Consider the following 22,252-nt stretch of genomic DNA (forward strand, 5'->3'; position numbering starts at 1 on the left):
TTTCTTGAGCAGCGGCACCTCGGCGACTGTGTGGGCAGAAAGGAACGTGAGAAGCTGACCAAGGTATGTGTGGGCCGGGAAATGCTCTTCTCAGCTTGAGAAGGAATGTTGTCTTTCTTTCGGACTGTTCGCTTTGCTCAAATCAAGTTGATGCAACTCCAGAAAGTGGATTATTTGAGTAGTTATTTATTATGGGCATAATAACAATAGCTCAATCAGTGATTTAAATCAAACAGCTGGAACAGAAGTACACAGCTCATTACTTGATACACTTGTTTATGTCAAGGAATATTCTTGCTGGTTTTGTGTTGTGGGTTGTTGGCTGATATATGACAATTCCAGAATAATATTATTTCAATTTTTGTCATTGTTTCATCTACATGCATTTATCATTGTTTTGATATGTTTTATTTGCATGTATATCCCAAAGTAGTATATATTCCAAATTACATCTTGCAGTGAATAGTTCCTCTTGTCTTAATATTACTCTGGGTCAAAATTAGTTTTGCAATGTAGAGACAAATGGCTGGATATGTGAAAGTTTTTGCAAAGGAGTAATAGAAATGTGAAATAGTTGAAAGTCTAATGGAATAGTGAAAATGGTGTTACTCCTGTAGGTGTCTTATGTATTTGTGTATGTAATTATTATCTCACAAACTCATGTATATGACACATTAGTATTCAAGCTGTGGTAATTTCTGATTGTTAATTAAATTAGAATAGGCATTCCATTTAACTTGCATTAAAAAAAAAACAAGAAAAAGGACCATAGGCCGTACTGGTTACTCACCAGTTACTTATCATTTAGTATTTCTGAATGATATTCTATCAAATGTGTAAGTCAGGCTTTAGCGCAGTTCATTAAAAGGAAATGGCAACGGATGTTGTGCGTAATTTTCCACTGTTTAAACTGAAAGCAACAGATAAGAATATGTGTTTTAGAATTCATTCGGAAAGATGATTGCTCTACAAAGCTAAAAAGTAAGATACTAAAAATAAAATTGCATTCAGCTAAAGAACAATATCTAGGATTCACAAAGGTTGACTACATATAGAATAATAAAGAATAAGCTTTAAATGTATAAAAGAATAAGATATAAATGTTAAGTGTTATATGAAGTATTACTGTAAGTATCATATCTGTTGATGCCAGTTAGGAACTATTAGATGTTATTCTGCTGTGCTTACAGTTGAATACACGCAAAGTGTGTTTCATGTAAGATGACTACTATGTTACTAAAAAAGTGATCAAATTTCAAAGATCCTTGGCTACATATTATTAATATGTTTACTTTAAGTCGGAAAAGTTTCCGTAAAGATTGAACACAGGTGAAAATCTTCTCTCTCTTCTGTGAATGAAAAGAGGCCTGTGTCAACCACAAAAATGTGTTGCACTTTCTCTTCTGACTATTTTTCCTGTTGTCTTTGTTGCTTTTATTTTCTTCCTTTTCGCTGCAAATTTAAATTTTGATGGCCGGTGCCAGCCCAGCTTTTTTGACAGGGTAATATCGAACAACTGCTTTTGTTAGACATGAGGATACAAATAATGAACTTTGGAGATAAACTATCAAAGTGGGGGTTGCATGTTTCTTGAAAAAAAAAGAACACATGGAGCTAGTGGTTTTGGCAGCGGTAATGTCAGTGCAACACTGCAAAAGCACAGCCTCCGCAACCACACACATGCACCTGTGAGCAGCCAAGAAATATCACTCCAACTTTCTAGCACTAGTGTGTTCTCACTGAGCAAGAAAGGACATTAAAGAATGTTACTGTTTTACTCACTACTGAATCAGACCACTGACAAATCAGCTTACATTTGTATCTTCACTTCACATATGAAAGTTTGTCCATTGTCTCATACTTCCTTTACAGATTGTCACTGAAAGTTTGTTTACATTGTTACTGAAAAAACGAAACTCTGACAAAAAATGTTTGGGGAGGTTGGCATTTTTTTGTTTTGTTTTAGTTTGCTAAAAAAGTAGGCTATTTTAAGAAACTTCAATGAAGAACATTTACCTCTTTATATGAGAGGAATATCATTGTTGTGTGGTGAAATATTAGTCAGAAATCCCTTTGTTTGTATTTGTAATGTTGCAGTATAACATCAAAAAGTGAGAGTATGAGGTCTCGGCGTGGGAGTGTGAACTCTGATGAACCCACGCTTGTGTGTCAGGATAAGCCCGGAGATGTGCTCTGTTCATCGCCAGCACTCCTACAGAGGCACTCGCTTCAGACTACAGGCCTGACCACATCAGTGCAGGTACCTGCATGGCATTATGTGCAGCATGCCGTTAGTGGGGAGGATGGTAGATGCACTTTGTCTGGAGTTAGTTAAAGGAACCATATGTTAGAAATGTATTTCAATTAATCATAACATGGCCCTGATATGTCACTAGACATTAAAAAATCATGTTCATTTCAAATCCTTATATCACTGACAACAGTAGTCCGGCCAGGATATTGTCATTTAAAAAGTGAAGTTGCAGCCCTCAACGGATGTTGATGTTGTGTTTTGGCCTGATGCGCCACCCTCCACCTATCTACTAATCACAAAGTCAGTAGTGTTTCGGCATCTGGGTTGGCAACCTCGAGTCAGAGGGGAGGGGGAGGGGATACACAGTTCTACAGTAATTTGAAAGTGATTGCAGTACCAGTTTTGGCCACAATCTTACATATGGTTCCTTTAAAGTGATATCATCAAAGGATGAGAGGTCAAGTTGTGAAATGTGACAAACTGAGGAACTGATATTTTTCATGATGTCTTTCTATGTAAATTGGCAAATGGACCCTATAGCCTAACACATAAATCAGTGAGGGAGTTTAACCTGAAAACACTTAATTACAATGTCAGGCTGTTTTTGGAATTAGTTTGCAACTTTTATTCTTACATTAATTACATTAATGTCTATTCTATCCACAGATTTCTGCCCCTCTCATGTTAAGACTGTCCAGCCCTTTGATCAGGTCAGCTCAGACATCTTTACTACTACAGCAGGTAACTTTCAATGCACAGTTATAACTTAAAGGTACACTATGCAAGATTTGCACCTTAATAAACTTTACAAAGCCAATTTGATGAGAAACGAACTTGTAATAGGGGAATCGTTCACCTAGCATAGCCATAGGCTACAGTATAGCCGTAGCGAGTCGCTAATGAGAGAACCAGCCATGCAACTTCAAGAATAGTCGACCAGAAGACATCTCGCAAGAATCATGAAACATTACCTTGTCAGTAGATACATGTCTTTGAATATAGTTTTTGCCTGTTGTTAATCCTTCGCCTTCACAACAAAAGCATTTAATTGTGTACAGGGGGAACAAGCCACCAGGCTATTTACAAGAGTAAAATATATCGCGACTCTAGGGGGAGCTCTACAGTCGCCAAAAATACCTGAAACTGCATAGTATAGGTACGGAGCCCTAGAGGGGTCATCGCAAAATGTTTTGCATGTTGAGAGAATGTGCGCTCGTTTTACTACATTGTGCGGTCGTTTTACTAAATTGTGCTCTTGTTTAACTAAATTGTGCCCTCGTTTAACTATATTGTGCACTCGTTTTACTAAATCGTACGCTCGTGTTACTAAATTGTGCGCTCGGTTTACTAAATCGTGTGCACAATTTACTATATTGTGCTCTCGTTTTTCTATAGTGTGAGCTCATTTTACTAAATTGAGCTCTCATTTTAAGCATAGTAAAATGAGGGCACAATTTATTAAACGACTGCACTTTTTACTAAAACGAAGCATACGATTTACTAAAACGGAGGGCCGCGATTTATTAAAAACGAGAGCACAATTTGTGAACATGGTTATAGAACATTGTGTGCCGCGATCTGCTAAACGTGGCCACAATTTGTAAAACGTGCACTCAATATTGTCTTGACACATGTAAACATGAGCACGTTATAGTATATTCGAGATCTCGATCTACTAAAACGCACCCACGAATAATTAAAACGTGGGAAGAAATTAAATTGTGTGCACAAAAACATGCTGTGGTGTCAAGGGGTATCCCCGGGAATGACGTCGGGAGGTGTGTCGCTTGTAGTGACGTAGAGGGAATCTCATTGATTGCAGTGCACCTGGATATAGCCCCGTTAGGTAGGCTGTAGGAGGTGGGATAGCAGATGATTGTGTGTGTTTGTACAGGCCCCTTGGCAACATCGTCCAGCTGAATGTTTGCCGAAGTTTTGAGTGTTTGTTGAGGTCCAAGTGTATGCAGAGCTGTGGTGTTTTATTGCGAAAGGTGTGAGCTGGGCTACATAGCCTGAGAAGCTGAGCATCGTGAACGACACTGTTTATGTCTCCCGTTTCATAGTCCGTATCAAAGCTTACCTCGTTGTGTGCATCATTGGTGTGCGCGTGGGTTATATGGTGAGGCCCATCGGGCGCTAGAGGGAACCTTCAGGTGGGTATTAGGCTATACTACTAATAAGCAGTAGCCTATTTGTACCAACAGTAGGTCTACGTGTTGTAATTGTTTGGGAGCTTGTCGCTGTGATGTGCTTCGATTGACTTCTAGACCTCACAGTTAAGTCAACAATCCAGGAGATAGTGGAAACCGGTCATTAGGCTACAACAGAGCCCGTGAGTAGCCTTTGTAGCCTAGTAGAATTTCCCCATTATGGGTCTCCATAGCTGGCGGTTGATCGCCACAGTGCCAAAAGTCGCCAAAGAGTAGAAGTAGAATTGTTTGGGAGCTTGTCTGTGATGTGCTTCGATTGACTTCTAGACCTCACAGTTAAGTCAACAATCCAGGAGATAGTGGAAACCGGTCATTAGGCTACAACAGAGCCCGCGAGTAGCCTTTGTAGCCTAGTAGAATTTCCCCATTATGGGTCTCCATAGCTGGCGGTTGACGCCACAGTGACGCCACAGTGCGCCAAAGAGTAGAAGTCCGCTATAAAACATGACCACCTAGTCTTTAATTATCTGCTTACGGTTATCATCACATTACCAATATGAACTGTTACAGACAGCTGTAGGCCTAGTCCATGTCAAGGTAACACGGTTGCCACCACAGCACAGCGAGCGGTGAGAAAATTAGGGAGCCGGGGCTGGTTGGAACACTTTTCACTCTCGGGTTATATTTCTCCGGCCTTTACAATGCGCTGAAATGGTCAAATTGTGATTAACTGAAAGCTTGGGATCTCAGCTACAAAATGTATACATTCAATGTCAACAAATGATCCCTTTGTTTTGAGTTATTTATGATTAAAGTGGTGTTGTGCATGTGTGCCAACCTGCCCCATGCACGGGTTGGTTGGCACATGTAGTCGGGTTGGTTGGAACACCTATGTTATAGTCCTTTGCAGTACTTCTTTGGTTTTGTTTGAAGTGCTCATCTATATCACTGCCTGTAGGGCTTTGCTGATGTCTTTCCTGTGTGTTTTTTCTTCAGTAGGGCCCACCGCGGAAGACCAATTTTTTTTAACTTCAAATGTTTAAAAATGTCTGAAATGCTTCCAAATGTAAAACTATGTTCAGTAATTACAATAACAATGTTAAAATAAAGATTGATTATGATTTTATGCATAAAATACAAAGTTTATAGATTTGTCACCAAATAGCCACAGGGAATGTATGTGCCAACCAACCCTAAAATCAGTGTGCCAACCTGCCCCGCCCACATTAGGGTCAAACTTTTTTGCACAAATGCTGTTAGCCTGCTAATATCAGTCACCCCAGGTTTTCAAACTTCATTTTAAATTATAGATGAGTCCCCTAGCAATCAATTATAATCTATCTTTTTTTTTTATATCCCTAACTATTACCCTTCTAGGGATGTATTTAGTGGGAGGTGCATATTCTAAGTTTTGACACTACAAAATTAAAAGTTGTTCTCACCCAAAGGGTTAATGACCAGGAGACCAGTTACATAATGTGAGTTTACACCTACTCAATAAGGCCGTCAGTTTAGTGTTGGAATTTTGTTGCAGCTCCCTCTAGTAGCCTGGATATTAACAGTGTTTCAACCTGCCCCTGTTCCAACCAGCCCCGGTCTCCCCTACTAAATGTGAGCACAAAATACATATTTCGAGAGCTCAATTTAGGCCTACAACGGGGTCACATTGTATTAATTCGAGGGCTCAATTAAAGGAAAACGTGCTCACATTTTATTAATTCGAGGGCTTAATTAAAGGAAAACGTGCTCACAAATTATCACGACCAGAAAAAATATCACTTAAAGTGAGCTCTTCCGGGCTTTGTAAACAATAAACAATAAATAAAATTTAACTGTAAAGAATTTCAAAAGTTGATAAGACTACATTAAAGAGAATAGGTAGGTAAAGTTAGGTAAAGTTGAGTGTCCGCATAGCAGTGAGTCAAATCCATGGGAGTGAATGGTTTCACCTAGTGGTGTAAATGGAGAAAAGCAGGGGCCCTAATACTGATCCAGCACACCTGTGGTGAGGTCATGAAACTTTGATACCTGTCCCTGCTAAAACACGCAGAAAGAACGCCCTTTAAGGTAGGATTCAAACCAGTCAAGAGCTTTCCCAGAAATTCGCAGTTCAGATAGTATAGAAAGGAGAATGTCATGGTTAACAGTATCAAAGGCTGCAGATAAATCTAGTAGAATTAATACTGAATACTGAGCAGAGGACTTAGCTACTCTCAATGCTTCAGTCACAGACAGAAGAGCAGTTTTAGTTGAATGATCACTCTTGAAACCAGACTGTATAGGGTCTACTGTAGTAAGTTATTCTGATAAAGGAAGTCACATACTTGCTTGAAGACCACTTTCTCCAAAACCTTTGACAAGAAAGAAAGAAGGGAGACAGGTCTGTAGCTCTTCACATCAGTTAGATTAAGTGTACTTTTCTTTAGCAAAGGTATAACCCTTGCCAGTTTAAAAGAAGAAGGAACTATTCCAGAACTGAGTGAAGTATTAAACATATGTGTGACTGCCGTTAGAACAGCTAAGTACCGCTGTGCTAAATGAGGGAGCACAAAAGTAAATCAGAAATGGAAAAGTGAGGCATCCACGTCCTCACAGGTGAGGGCAAGTAGGCAAGGCAAAGCAAAGGCAAGTTTATTAAGTGCATTTTATACACAGAGTTAATTCAATGTACTGTACATAAATGCAAAGCAAAGAATAATAGCTGATAAAAGTTAAAAAAAAAGCTTAAAAAGTGAAGTTCAGAAAGTACAATTATTAAAAGACATTAAAGACACAAAGTAGAATAATTAAAAGACAGTGCATCTGATTAACGGAAGTGCATTTAATCAGTTAGCAGAAAGCATCTGAGAACAGTTTGGTTTTAAGTTTACTGTAGATTTGAAACTGGCTATAGTTGGGGCATTTTTTATGTCATCCGGAAGTTGGTTCCAGAGCTGAATCATGGCTGATGATAGTACCCAGCAACACTCATTGACCTCAAACTGGTACTGCAAGGTCATGGGTCTGTTGTAGGCCCTAACAGTGACTCTTTATCTTTCCCGTATAGTGGTCCAAAGGATTGTATAGTATGAGGGCTTGGCCTGTTGATGGCACATTGTTGTTGTTTTTACCAGTGCTCCAGTGAGGAGGTGGGCAAACAGCTTGTGCAGCTGGCGTCACTGACCCCCACGGTCACTCAGAGTAGACCCTCAGTCCTAAGACGACCTCCTCATCCTCTGCAACAAGGTGTGTGCCAAAATATCATGAGATCATAACTATTAATATGATTTTTATACATATCATTTTATTTTGTCTTCTTTTTTCTAGAGTCTTTAGTCTTCTAAAGTCTTGTTATATGTCAACAAATGTAATTCAAATATAAACAAATAAAAAAATATTAACAAATATATCTCACCCTCCCACATCACATGTGCTTGGTACATTGGTACTTTAGAAATTCTTCATCCCACACATTGGGCTCTATTTTGACGATCAGAAACACGGCACAAAGATTATTGTTATAGTGACGCGAAGCTTATTCTTATCTTACACTCAGTCAGTGGCGAATTTTGCGTCATGCGCTTCACTTTTATTAAGCTTTGAGCCCAGGGGTGTGGCAGAAGGTGTGGTCTGGCATGATCCAAAAATCGCTATCTTATACCCTCTAAAAATCATTAAGCCACTGACCAAGAAAAACCTTGTCTATAGCGAATGGCGCATATAAAGCACAGCTGAAGATGCACGAGATGTAAGCAGCAGCTCCTCTGCAGGATAAATGTCCTTAGGGTTTTTATTCAGTCATTGGAACGTTATTGGGGTAGTTGTTGCTTTTTTCAGGCTATGCTTTCAATGGTAACCCCTTGTCAGTCAATACAGTAGTGAAAGTAATTAACTGTGTAGAACTGTTTTGTCATTGACTATGAGACCATGGCAAAGTTTCACTTTGCCTATGAGTTCAAACTAGATGTACCGCAGAGCGGTACAAAATATGACCACAAAAATAAATCACGCTGAAAGGCCTATATGATTCTAACTGTCTCACTAAATTGCATTATCCACACTCAATTCTCACTGGTATCTGCTAGACAACAAGTACCAAAACATGATTAGTTCATATATTTCACATGTAAAATTCATTTTATACAACCCCACCCCATCTTGCCTGTTCATAATTCTGAGAAATTCTTGAATTGTGTGCATGTGTGCGCGGTACACGCTTTATGTTTATGTGTGTGTGTGTGTGTGTGTGTGCGTGCTTGTGTGTTTGCCATGCGATGTCTGTTTGTGCATGCATGCATATATATGTCTACTGTGTGAGTATGTGTCATTACCGTGATGATTACTGTGAATGTATGTGTGTGCGTGTGTATCTGTTTATGCACATGTGTGCACATGGAATGGGTTAACATGACCCCTGGAGGCAAACATAATGGAAAACATTGGTCATCCTAGGCCCTACGGTTCTCAAGATATTCACAGAAAACTGTGTTCGCCCTACCCTCCTTCGGGGTCCAGTCCAGCGGGGGGCTACAGATCAAAACGAAAAAATCGATGGTTCCATGCTATCCATGTGGGGTTACATGCCCACCAAGTTTCGGTGTACCCGGTCTTTCAGTGTCCCGGAATTTTGTTGGTGTAATGTCACTAAATGTACACATAAAAATTATTTTATTGTAAGGCCCCCATGAACGAAAATTTCACAAAACTTGGCATGTATTCGAGGGTGTCATAATGATCCTACACTTTCAATTTCGCGCAGTTTTGACCATGTCAGCCAGAGATATTGTGATGAAAACACCTAATTTTTGCTTTTTTAATTTTAACTAGGTAGCGCTATACATGAAATAAGTGGTAATGGGATGGGTTGACATGCCCCCTTAAGACCAACATACAAAAAAAAGATGGACCTCCTAGGCTCTACGGTTCTCGAGATATTCACAGAAAACTGTCTCCGGCCACCTACAGGCCAGTTGGTGTATAGTAACATAAATTAATTTATTGTGTGGCCCCCCATGAACGGAATTCCACGAAACTTGTTGTGCATTCAGAGGGTGTCATAATGATCCTACCAGACATGTGGACTCGAGTCACATGACTTGGACTCGAGTCAGACTCGAGTCATGATTTTAATGACTTCAGACTTGACTTGATAAAATTCGGCACGACTTGCGACTCGACTTGGACTTGAATACTATTCACTCGAGACTTGACTCGGACTTTGCCTCTTTGACTTGTGACGACTTGACATGTCTCGAGTCAAAAACTAAATTTCCTGATCATGGACCAGTCACCCCAGAGATGCTTTCCCTCCGCGACTAAAAAAAAAAATAGCGGAGAGGAGACAAGCGGCCAGTCCAGAGCACAGTTTAGTGCTGCCGCTACCCCCACATGCGTTACGCACTGTGTGTAGGGCACCAAGAGACAGAGAAACGACCAACATTTAGCCAATAATTAGTAGCTTTACTGCAAACTGATTTGCACTCTTGTTAGAGAACGTTTACAATGTCAAAATGCACCAACAGCATGTTACATAAAGATGATACTTTTCGAGTCCTCTCCATTAAGATCCAACTTGAACTTATGCTAGCCTACTGCATTTAATTGAGAACCCCATCTAAGCACGCACGAGAGGGAGAGAAAACGAGTGGCAGGTTCCAGCTGGCTTGTCATTGTTGATGGTGATTGATATTTTCTTTTAAATATAAGAAACGTATAAAAGGAAATCATGAAGGCAACAAATACGAGATTAGGGGAAATTGCGGATTTATCCGGTTCTCACTACTGTTATAAACTATGAGATCCAGGTCACTATGACATAGGCTGCACTCACTGTGATTTGGAAAGTGGACAAGAATATGAAGAGTTGTCTTTGCCTTTGTGTAATGGAAATGGTGAGTCTTGAAGTAGGCCTATTCAATAATTTGTTTACATGAAGCACATTGATATGCCACGCATACGCATTCCACTCAGCTAGCTAGGGCCATCCTTAAAAATATTTTTGTTTGCAGTAACAGCCAAAAACAATTAAAAATGGGTCGGTAGGTAGGTCAATATTTTTTTTTCAAGATTCAAAGTAAAAAAGTTCAATTTTGGTCATGGTGATTACGTAGGAATGAATTTACACAAATGTGCATATTGTGACGTAACTGACTGGGTCTTCAAACCGTGCCTTCAGGCGCACCATTGCAAACCTCATTCTGATGCAGGTTATATAGACCAGCCTTTCTCAAACTTCTTTGACCTGAGGCCCGGTCATGGCAGACTTTTGGGTCATAGGGCTCATCTACATGTATGCAGAAAGAAGGCTACAATAGCTCTTGGCCACGTTATATTGAAATTTGACTATACGATACTCAATGCTATACAGTGTATTTTACAGTCTCTGCTCTGTTTCTAAGGAAGTTCCAAAAAACAACGTCGTTCTATTAAGTTTCGTTAAATAAATAAATAGCCTTCCAACAGGTTGAAGCGGAGCTTTGATACCAACGTTATCGATTAGTTTCAGTTTCTCTCGCGCAGACGCACATTGAATGAATGTTCATACCACCACTTAATTGTAGGGCTCCATGTTTAATGACATCGATAGCAGAAACGTTTGTTTTCTTTTTTCGTCGATCCGCGGTTTCTTAATCAACTGCGCAGCAAATTATCAGATGAAGCACCGGGCCTAATTTCACTCCACGACTCCGCGGACCAGCAGTCTCCATGTTGCGGACCCATATTTTGAGAAATGCTGAATAGACCACAACCAATTTCAATACTCCGACACGGTCACCGCTAGACTAGGGGGAGAAGGGATGAGAAAAGATCTGGCCACAGTTCTTCCAGAACTTCGTAACAGCGTTATCAGTTTGTGTGAATGAAACGAAGCGTAGGCCATAGTGTGACATGCGTAAAACCAATGGTGTAGAGATGACGCCACAGGTGTTTTTTTTAAGTGAGCCACGTTTGCATGTAGGCAATTTATATTCACAATACTTGGGCCTACTAAAATAAATATTATTTTATTGCATTTGTATTGGTTGTTTAGAGTAAAAAAAACAATCGGTCGGTATTAACGCAAGTTTACAACCGGCAAGTCGGTCGGACTAAAAGGGGAAAAAAATAAATATTTGGGTCGGTTCTAAATTGACAGGGTCGGTCGGGTTACGGCAAACGAAAATATTTTTAAGGATGGCCTAGGTGGCTACTGGCTACCAGGCTCATAATTCACATTTAATTGCAAACAGAAAATGTCAAGCAAGCATCATGTCATACATGCATCTATTTCCAAAGGAATGAAAGCTGTTTGTGCCAACTTAATATCATGCTTATCATTGTTAATATTGTGCTATACATGTGGCACAAACAATGTTTGAGTTTGTGGACTAGCCATATGAATGGAGCTGGTAAAAAAAAAAGATCATTATGAGAATGTGTGGACAGTGGCACACAATGGGCTTAAAGTGACAGTGCACCATTTACAAATGAGATAAACAGCATCAAATGTGTAGTATTTCTTAAGAAATGAATACTTTAAAACAAAATTACTGTGTCATTATTATCATTTAAATAATATAAAAGTGTTGACCTTGGTTTCCTTATGAGTCGCCACTGGCAGACAACCTAATAAATTGTTTGCAGGCAAATCTGTGGCCTAAGCGCGGTGAAATGCCATCAGTCAAATTATTACTCATACTTACAGTGTGCTCCACAATTTGGAAAAACAATATATATATTTGTCATGTAGCTATCCGCTTTGTACAGATTACTCAGGTATGCACATGTGTATATTGTATGTGCATGCATATATCGTAAAAGATTTCAAGACAGAAACATTGAACATATTTTAATCTGTATTTATAAAAAAAATCTGTGGATTAGATGGAAGTGTTAAAATTATGATCGATAGTCTAATAATGCCATTATTAAGTGAAGAGTACCTGATGACTTGTTCAGGACTTGAAAAGATTGGGACTTGGACTTGGACTCGACTTGGCTTTGATGAGACTTGGACTTGGACTCGACTTGCCCTTCTCTGTATTTACTTGGGACTTGACTTGGACTTGAGTGCTAAGACTTGGGACTTACTTGTGACTTGCCAAACAGTGACTTGGTCCCACCTCTGGATCCTACACTTCCATTTCGTGCAGTTTTGACTATGTTAGGTCACAGATACCTGCGATTACAACACCTCATTTTTACTTTTTTGTGTTTAACTAGGTGGCGCTATACATGAAATGAGTGGTTATGGAATGGGTTGACATGGCCCCTTGAGATCAACATACAAAAAATGGTCCTCCTAAACCTTACGGTTTTCAAGATATTCACAGAAAACTGTGTCTGTCCTACCCTCCTTTCGGGGGGGGCTACAGATCAAAACGAAAAACGATGGTTCCATGCTATCCATATGGGGTTACATGCCCACCAAGTTTCGTTTACCCCGGTCTTTCAGTGTCCCGGGAATCCTTACCGGAAATTTGGACATGCGAAAAAGAAAAGAAAAAATCTGACTAAACCTATATGACCGCCGCTTTGCTGCGTGATGGTCATAATAATAGACGAGTGCAGATGCATGTAGGCTATACTCTGCTAGTCACAAAAAGGTTTTAGTAAAGCATGGTTTAGGTTTCCCGAAATATTCATCTTAATGATCGCTCGGGTTTTTCCCGACTGTTTCCCGAACATGCTCGTAAGGCAGAACGCGTGCACTGCTCTTAAGATGCTCTTAGGGGGAGCTGTCCACGTTAATAGTTCTGAAATGTCCTCTGATTTGATGGTGATGTCAGGTGACTGCACGTCACAGCTAGGCCTACAGTTTAAACTTCGGATCTACACATTAATTCACATCAATACGAAAATAGTAACACTTTGACATCTGCATTTAAGCATCCCAAGTAGGTTATATAGCCTACCACATACAGATATAAATAATTGTAATTATTTAAGATTAGATTGTTCTGCACCATGCAATAAATTTTCGCGGTGTCACTTAAGAACACATTTGAAGAAGAAAGAAGTCTAGTAAGAAAATGAGGAAATGTGTAGATTTTGATGCAGTAGCCTACAGACTAAACCACATGTTGCTTTCTCTGCTTTTTACCTCATAGGCCTAATAAAATATAGCTTTCACTTAGCAAAGATAATGGCAACCTATTCTGGCAACATCTCGTTTCATAACTTGATTGCATTTTTGTCCGCTTTTCATCACATTATTATGACCATTAAATGTAGGCTATGCTATTTAATTTGCACCCTAAAATCTGATTCATCACAGGTAAACACAATAAAGAATGGGAACGGACGTTGGATTATGTATTCTAAGTTGTAATTCCTCTGTATGTCCTGTTGGTGACCTCAGTGAGAAATACTGTTAAGACGCTCTTAGCCGGTAACGAGAACTCTGGAGCACTGGTAGATCTACAAGTGTTTTCACAATGTTCTTAAGCAACTATGGTTTCGGGAAACAGTCGGCAAATCTTAAGACTTTCGTAAGAGGGAATTTACGATGCTCTTAGGCTTAAGATGCTTTCGGGGAACTGGGCCCTGTTCCATACGGTCTCGAGTGCAAACAGATTCCTTCAAATGCCCGCTGACTATCAAAATACCAATGTGCTGTTTGAAGTTACGCTTCTTGCTGTTAAAGGGAATGACAGATGTCATTATCATTGGTTTAAAGGATGTTACGCCCAAAACACACCCATGACTGATTAAGAAACATAAGAACAACCTTTTTGCGTGTAGAACCCGGCGCTTTATAACAAAACCACCCCGAATTTGGTATTTCCTCTGACCATCTGTTTCTGATCGTCAAGACAAAGCCCATAATCTCCCTAACACTGATTACCACTGATTTCAAGAGCTCTTTCATATTTACGATGGCTTTGTACTGTATAGGCTATATAAAGAGCTTTTACTTGATAGGTACATGCACCCACATCTATGTATTATAATGCAATATGAATAACAAACCTACATTTTTTAGATCAGCCAAGATGGTCAGACTCCTTTCCAGATGAGAAGTTTCACGTGGTCAGACGTTTCCTCACAACATCAGTCGGACAGCCGTCTAAATGTGCTGGGGAAACAGCCCAGTCCTGGATACTCAGCCAACAAAGAAGATCTAAGGCTTGCACACTTCACAAGTACATACTTTGTCAAATTCTGATTCTGGGTCAGATAATGTCTTAGTGTAGCCTACCTGACAACACAGTGAGTGAGTAAGTGAAATGCTTTAGTCGGTAACGTCCAGTTTGTAAGCCTCAGCAGGCAGACAGTGATGATTTTATCCATAGCCTGATGTCTTCTCTTGCACAGGTGTTTCCAGTCTTCAGAAAACCAAAGTCCACTTTATGTCAACGGACTCTGTCAATGGCCAGGATGTGAAGAGAAATTTGAAGACTATGCAGATTTCCTAATGTAAGTGACACGGTTACACCGGGATTTCCATAACAACTGCATACATCATCATGAACAACAACAATAACGTATTTATGCAATATGCAAACGCATTTGCGGTCATCTTGTTGTGAAATACATGTAATACCGTATGTAAATACTAAGTTTGTAACACTGTAATGAGAACTGTGCCACTGTACCGTTCTCTCTCTCAAATTTGCCAGGCACCTTGACAGTGACCACACTTTCGATGTCAAAGGTAGCGCGCAATGGAAGGTACAGCGAGATCTGGTGCAGCGCATGGAGAACCAGGTTAGGTTTCATAGAGTGGCTTCTGACCTGCATAATCATATGCTATACATAATGCTATGCTTTGCATTTTACCATGACAAAGGATGTCAGAACAAGACAAGGGTTAAAGTCCAAAAAGTAGGCCTGTCTATCCGTGCGGTCACTGTGTTTGTTTGTTTGTAATGTTGTGTAAAAGTGTCACGTTTGTCAAACGGGATGTGAATGTTTTACGGTGACCTGTGTTCTAAGTTGATGCTGGAGAAACAGAAACTTCAAGCCATGGAGCGTCACCTCAACCTATCTGACCCAAAATCAACAACCTCGGTGAGTAACTGGATCATCTTGCCTAGTGTACACCACTATAACAACAGACTTATCCACAAACATTGCATTTGTAGTTATACTGTAGTTCTTATGATTGACTCATATGATTGTACTGTATTCATGTGAGCATTTATGAATCAGTATAAATGTCACTTCTTTAAAAAAAAAAATCCTTTTAGCATTGCTGACAGAATAATATTTTTGTGTATTTCTTCAATGTCAAGTCAAATATCAAACCTATGTAAAAGCCTTTTTGTTTACACAACACTGACTGAATGAGTGAATAACCTGTTTTGGTGAAATCCTGTGCAGAATGCCAGCTCTGCCCTGCCTGCCAGCCTGGCAGAGAGAGAGGCCGACCCAGAGGGGGCATATGGAGTGCCAGAGTGTGCCAGCGAGGAGCCAGTGGAGCGGGGCTTCCAAAATTATGGCACACTCCCCACCCACACCTGCTGCCAGGTACCGCCCACTGTTCTGCCTGGATAAATGACCAGACACGGGGATAGATCTGATGTACACCTGGTGGCTCTGTCACACACCGCCACTATATGATCACTCTTTTTCTGGCTTGGAGAGAGCCATTCATGCCACACTTGTTAATCCACTGACAACTGTGCATTTTTCCCCCCAGATATGCTTTCCAGCTTTGATGTTTACAAATGTGCCAATATCCGACCTCCATACACCTACGCTTGCTTAATACGATGGGTTAGTCATCTGATCTAGTCAGATCTGTTATAAAGGTCATAACACATAATCTGCACATTGTCATTAGTTATTTGACAGTTTCGTTTAGGAGGGTGCTAATGTGATGCCTCTCATGTGTTTTACGTGTGTTTCCAGTCAATCCTGGAGGCTCCTGAGAAACAGCGGACTCTCAACGAGATCTATAATTGGTTCATGCAAATGTTCCTCTACTTCAGACACAACAATTCAGCCTGGAAGGTACACCTGGCACACACACACACACACACTGCAACAAACTATCTAAAACAAACTGTCTAAAACACTAAACCATAAAACACAATTTACAGATCTCATAGACTCTTTTTGCAAAACTCCAAACACATTCTCATATAATAAAACACATTTTGCATGGTGATGCACTTGTGATGCATAATGGTAACCACAAGTGGCAAAATGTAAACACAAAGAAAGCACAAATGCCATACATTAAACACAACGACTTGAAAGGAGAACCGCGATATGAGATCACGTCGGACTCACCACTGAAAGGAGACGGCATAAAGGGCAGCTCACGGGTGAGCTCAGGTTTGAAGGTGTATGAACAATAGGACTTTAAAAATGGGGGCAGCCGTGGCCTACTGGTTAGCGCTTCAGACTTGTAGGGTGGAGGATGGGTTGCCGGTTCGAACCCCGACCAGTAGGCACGGCTGAAGTGCCCTTGAGCAAGGCAACTAACCCCTCACTGCTCCCCGAGCACCGCTGTTGTTGCAGGCAGCTCACTGTGCCGGGATTAGTGTGTGCTTCACTTCACCGTGAGCTGAGTGTGTTTCACTAATTCACGGATTGGGATAAATGCAGAGACCAAATTTCCCTCACGGGATCAAAAGAGTATACTTATACTTACTTACTTACTTACTTACTTACTTACTGACTTAAAAATGATATCAAACATAAGCAGATTATAATTTCTCCTTTGACAAATATACTTAGAGTTCAGGTATTTTCCTGTGGTCCATGACAGGCCCAGGACTGAGTTAAGCTCTCAGCAGGGTAACAAGAGCAGAGACCAAATGGCAGCTAAAGCTAAAACCAGAGACTTTTTAGTTCAGTGTATTTATAAATGGGGCGGCTGTTGATTACAATGGCTTTTGTCAACATGAGACCTCCACTGTTTTAGGTATCTACATTTCTGGCCTTACGGATTCAAAATTCAACACACTTTCAAGTGATGTGACGCAACCAATATAAGCTAGTTCAGAATGTGAACAGGTCGCTGAACAGTGCATGTTCATATCAACAATGGACAGAAACTATTAGTGAGGAATTCAGAGTACTTTGTAGGCTGTAGACGGCAATGTATGTCTCATTTACACTACTGAAATGCCTGTCTTTTCCGATATACAGTTTTTCACAATGGCTAAAACACATATTTTGAAACCTTCCACCCTTTTCTCAAAACAGTAAACACAAACCCCCATTCTTAATACTTTGTTTTTACTGGATTTATAGTAAATGTTGAATCCTCTGAGTTATTAAATCTTTTTGCTTTGTTTCTTTTTTTGGATGTAAAATGCATTTACTGTGTTGTAAACAATGAACATTTCTCCTTGTGCTTGAAGTACTAGTGTCTACTGACTGCTCAGTAGTGTTTGTGAGATGATCTGAAGACGATGTTTGGTTTTGAGCACAGGTACAACTACTTTGAGGCAATTGTTCAGTTTTGCAGAGGTTGTCAGAGGTTTTGTGAATGTAGTTTGAGATTTGGGGTTTGTGTTTACAGTTTTCAGAAAGGGTGGAAGGTTTCAAAAAATGTGTTTTTAGCAATTGTGAAAAACTGTCGATCCGAAATGCACGGTCTGAAATGTATGGTTTAAATATGTGTAGGGTGTTGCCAGTCCAAAAACGCTATCTTGACGGCGTATAAAGGGTTGGGTTGTTCAAAAGGGTTTTTCTTATGTTTCCTAATCAGTTATGGGTGTGTTTTGGGTGTGACATCCATTAAACCAATGAAAGTGACATCTGTCATTCCCTTTAAGAGCAAGGAGTGCGACATCAAACAGCGCATCGGTATTTTACTGTAACAGTCAGAAGAAAACTGCTTGCACGTGAAACCGTGTATGCAACACCAGGATTCCACTTACTTGCTTTATTAAAACATGTGTGTGACTAGCAGAGTGCATCTGCACTCGCCTATTATTTAAACTTATTCAGACTTAAACTAACTTTGCCGTGGTCTCATTGGCAACAACAAAACAGTTTTACACTTAGTTATTTACTTTCACTATTGACTGACAAGGGGTTACAATTGGAAATATAGCCTGAAAAAAGCAACACATATTCATTCTGCAGACTAATAGTTTCCTGGGATTTGTCACTAAGGGCTGCTTACATTTCGTGACAGTGCCCCCTCAAAATAGCAGTGCTATTCGCTTTTCGCTTTAGACTCTCGTCAGTGCCGTAATGATTGAATTGACAAGCCTGTGGACGCAATGTTCAATTGAACTGGAGCGCATGGTGAAAAATGCATCACTGCCTTGGGTGTAAGATAGGGTAGGAACAAGACTTGCATCTCGCTTGGTGCCATGTTACACTGGGTGAAAGATAGGGCCCCAAGTCTAATTAATCTATGAAGATTTAAAAAATCCAATTGGTATTGTTTTTAGTATAAAGAGACTTAGCTTGCGCTTTCTCATCAAATAATTGGACTTAATTTAATACAGTTTTTTTTTATTGCTTAGGCACAATTTTGAAAACAGGGCCCAACACTACACACAATTAACACAACACCACACCTAGGTAGCAGAATGAAAAGGTAAAAGTAAAACACTTTTATATTATTTAAATGATAATACTGACACAGTAATTGTGTTTTAAAGACAAGTATTCATTTCTTAAGAAATACTACACATTTGATGCTGTTTAACTCATTTGTAAATGGTGCACTGTCACTTTAAGCCCATTGTGGCCACGTTCTCATAATGATCTTTTTTTTACCAGTTCCATTGAAATATAGCCTATAGCTAGTCCACAAGCTCTAATATTGTTTGTACCACATGTATTGGACAATATTAACAATGATAAGTATGATATTAAGTTGGTAACAGCTTTCATTCCTTTGGAAATAGAAGCATGTAATGACATGATGCTAGCTAGACATTTTCTCTTTGCAATTAAAAGTGAATGATGAGCCTGAGCCAGTCACCTAGCTCAGTGGTTTTCAAAGTGGGGGCCGGGGCCCCCTGGGGGGCCGTGAGGGGGTGCCAGGGGGGCCTCAGCAAGTTGGAAGGAAAAATAAAAGCAATATTTGAAAAATTGAAAATATACCTATTATTATTAGGGTTGTTAAATAATGCCATTATAATAATTTGTCGCATATCTGAACATCTGAACATTATATTTTCCATAATGAATAATAGTAGAGTGATAGCTCACATATAGCAGAAAGCCCCAAACGCAATTTTTACACCCTGTATGCTCCATCGCGAAGTGCTTGTGGCTAAAATAATTATTAGGATTAGCTTAATGTATTTTTACATTTGCCGTAGTATTGTCGATGGGTTTACCGTATTTTCTGGACTATAAGTCGCACCAGTCAAAAAATGTGTCATTAAGAGGAAAAAAACATATATATATGTTGCACCTGAGTCGCAGGACCAGCCAAACTATAAAAAAAAGTGCAACTTATAGTCCGGAAAATACGGTAATAACACATCAAGGGGGTCCTTGGCCAGAACCTAGTGGTATTTGGGGGGCCTTGTCGTGGAAAGGTTTGGGAACCCCTGACCTAGCTAGCTGAGTGGAATGTGTTTCAGTCGGCATTATATGTGCTTCATGTAAACAAATTATTGAAGACTTCAAGACTCACCAGTTCCATTACACAAAGGCAAAGACAACTATTTTTGTCCATTTTTCAATTCACAGTGAGTGCAGCCTACATGTCAAAGTGCCCTGGCTCTCACAGTTTATAACTGGTCACTAGTGGAAATTGAATAAATCCGCAATCTCCTCAAACCTCATCTTTGTTGCCTTCCTTTTATAAGTTTCTTATATTAAAAAGGAGATATCAATTATCATCAACAACGACAAGCCAGCTGGAGCCTGCCAATCGTTTTCTCTCCCTCTTGTATGCGCTCAGACGACTCTCAATTAAATGGAGTAGCCTAGCATACGTTCAAGTTGGATCTTAATGGAGAGGACCCGAAAAGTATCATCTTTATGTAACTGTTGCTGTTGGTGCATTTTGACATTGTAAACGTTATCTAACAAGAGTGAAAAGTTTGCAGTAAAGCTAGTACTATTTATTGGCTAAATGTTGGTTCCTCTTCAGCTAACTCCACAGACAGTAAAAAAAAACTTTTATTTTGTAATGCATTATGTATTTCAAAATGAATCGCGGCGATTAACACGTTAATTTTGATGGCCCTAAAGACACCTGGACTTGGTCGAGACCAAAAGCCATATTTGGCAAGACCAGTGGCCGAGACCAAGACAAGACCAAGTCCAAATACTAGCGAGTCCGAGACAAGTCCGAGACCATAGAAAAACGGTCTCGAGTCCGGACTCAAGTCTAAGACCGGACTCGAGTACTACAGCCCTAGCAGAATCTCTCAGATCTTTCGTAAAATGAAACACTTCCATCAAAACTATACAATTATTTATCAAAACTCTATTTTGTTGTCATATCACAAACACATCCATCATATGATCTGATGGTGTTTAATTAGATAAACACTATTGCACTATTGCAAAACACATTTTACTAGGATATGGTGTTTGCTTGGTTTTTCTTTCCAGAAATATTGTTCAAGTAAGTAAATAATTTAGAGTACAAGAATGACACACATCAGACCTGTACATTGAGGACGTTTTTCAAAACACTACAGTTTTTTCAATTGCTTACACACAATTTTAAAACACTCAAACACCATGACCCCAGTCCAAATTTGCAAAACCATACATTAATTATCTGCCTTTGACCCAGTTTTCAATTTCATAACACTTTTTGCAAAACAGTGTCTCTTCCTATTCCTCTCTGTGCTACATTGCCTTCAATTTATGTTGTCATCAAGGGCTCACCTGTTGCCCAGTGTTTAGGCCTGATTGTTGAGTTTACAGATATGCACCTAAGTGTCTTTACACCGATAGTTGTTTGATCAATTGCTTCATGGCTGTGTATTTTGGAAGGTAATACCTTGAAATTGCAAAGAGGAGACATTATCTGATATTTAAAGTAGAGAAATGTATTTATTGTAAATCAATGTGTGTAGCGTTTTGCAAAAAGTGTGAGGCTGTCAATGTGCTTAGTTGTGCAGAGCTGGGCTGATGTTTTGCTCCTTGAAAGTAAGGTTTCACTAACTGTGGAATTTGGCTGCCAGTGCAAAGTCAAATTCTTATTAAATTAAGTGAAAATGATCAAAGGAGAAATCACTTGGTAAGTCTTTTTATACTAAAAACAATACCAACTAGATGTTTTATCTTAATATATGATTAATAACATTTGGTTAAATGAGGAGTTTTTGTAGTGCAGTGACTAAGATCGTTATTGAAACTCAGGGATTCAAATGAGTCAGTGAATCGGTACCTTGGTAGTGCGGCTCCTTTTTTGGTATTTTGTTTGATCACTATATCTGCAAGTGAGGATGTAACTGGGATTTTTTTGGGGGGGGTATGTGAAAATGATGTGGAGTTTCTGTAGTTGTTTTCGTAGTTTCTATATCACATACTTGATCTAACCGCTGCACACTGCTCCAACAGAATGCGGTCCGTCACAATCTGAGCTTGCACAAGTGCTTCGTGCGTGTGGAGGGAGGGAAAGGTGCGGTGTGGACAGTGGATGAAACCGAGTTCCAAAAGAGAAAGAAACAGAAATTCAACAGGTGAGTCATACGTTTCACTAAAGCTACATGCATGTATTCAGGTATCTCTAAACACATATGACTGTCAGAGAAGAAGGATGTTGGAAATAATGTGGATGAATGTGGTTTTGCAGGGACTACATGGTGCGATGGCTGACACCCTATTAGAGTCTCCTCCCATAGCCAGACTATCATGGATGCCTGGACATGGGAGCTTTTCTAATAAATAGAGAATATAATAGTTTGATTTAAGGTTCTCCCACACCTCAAAAATTAGGAATTTGTATTTTAGTTGAAAGCACAAACTGTTTCTTTTTTTTAATGGCTTGCTTATT

General features: G+C 39.7%; 1 protein-coding gene across 1 annotated transcript; it reads left to right on the plus strand.

The window, feature by feature from the left end:
* The first annotated feature begins 18 nt into the window (after positions 1 to 18).
* foxp3b (forkhead box P3b) lies at positions 19 to 22,252 on the plus strand. Its single transcript, XM_048241185.1, has 13 exons — positions 19 to 63; positions 2,098 to 2,260; positions 2,921 to 2,995; positions 7,518 to 7,629; positions 14,348 to 14,507; positions 14,680 to 14,781; positions 14,985 to 15,072; positions 15,301 to 15,375; positions 15,669 to 15,834; positions 16,007 to 16,083; positions 16,219 to 16,320; positions 21,817 to 21,938; positions 22,052 to 22,252. The coding sequence occupies exons 2-13, from the start codon at positions 2,120 to 2,122 to the stop codon at positions 22,083 to 22,085; spliced, it is 1,254 nt and encodes a 417-aa protein (XP_048097142.1). The 5' UTR covers positions 19 to 63; positions 2,098 to 2,119; the 3' UTR covers positions 22,086 to 22,252.

This window comes from Alosa alosa, chromosome 4 (genome assembly GCF_017589495.1).
Source record: "Alosa alosa isolate M-15738 ecotype Scorff River chromosome 4, AALO_Geno_1.1, whole genome shotgun sequence".
NCBI classification, from domain to species: Eukaryota; Metazoa; Chordata; class Actinopteri; order Clupeiformes; family Clupeidae; genus Alosa; species Alosa alosa.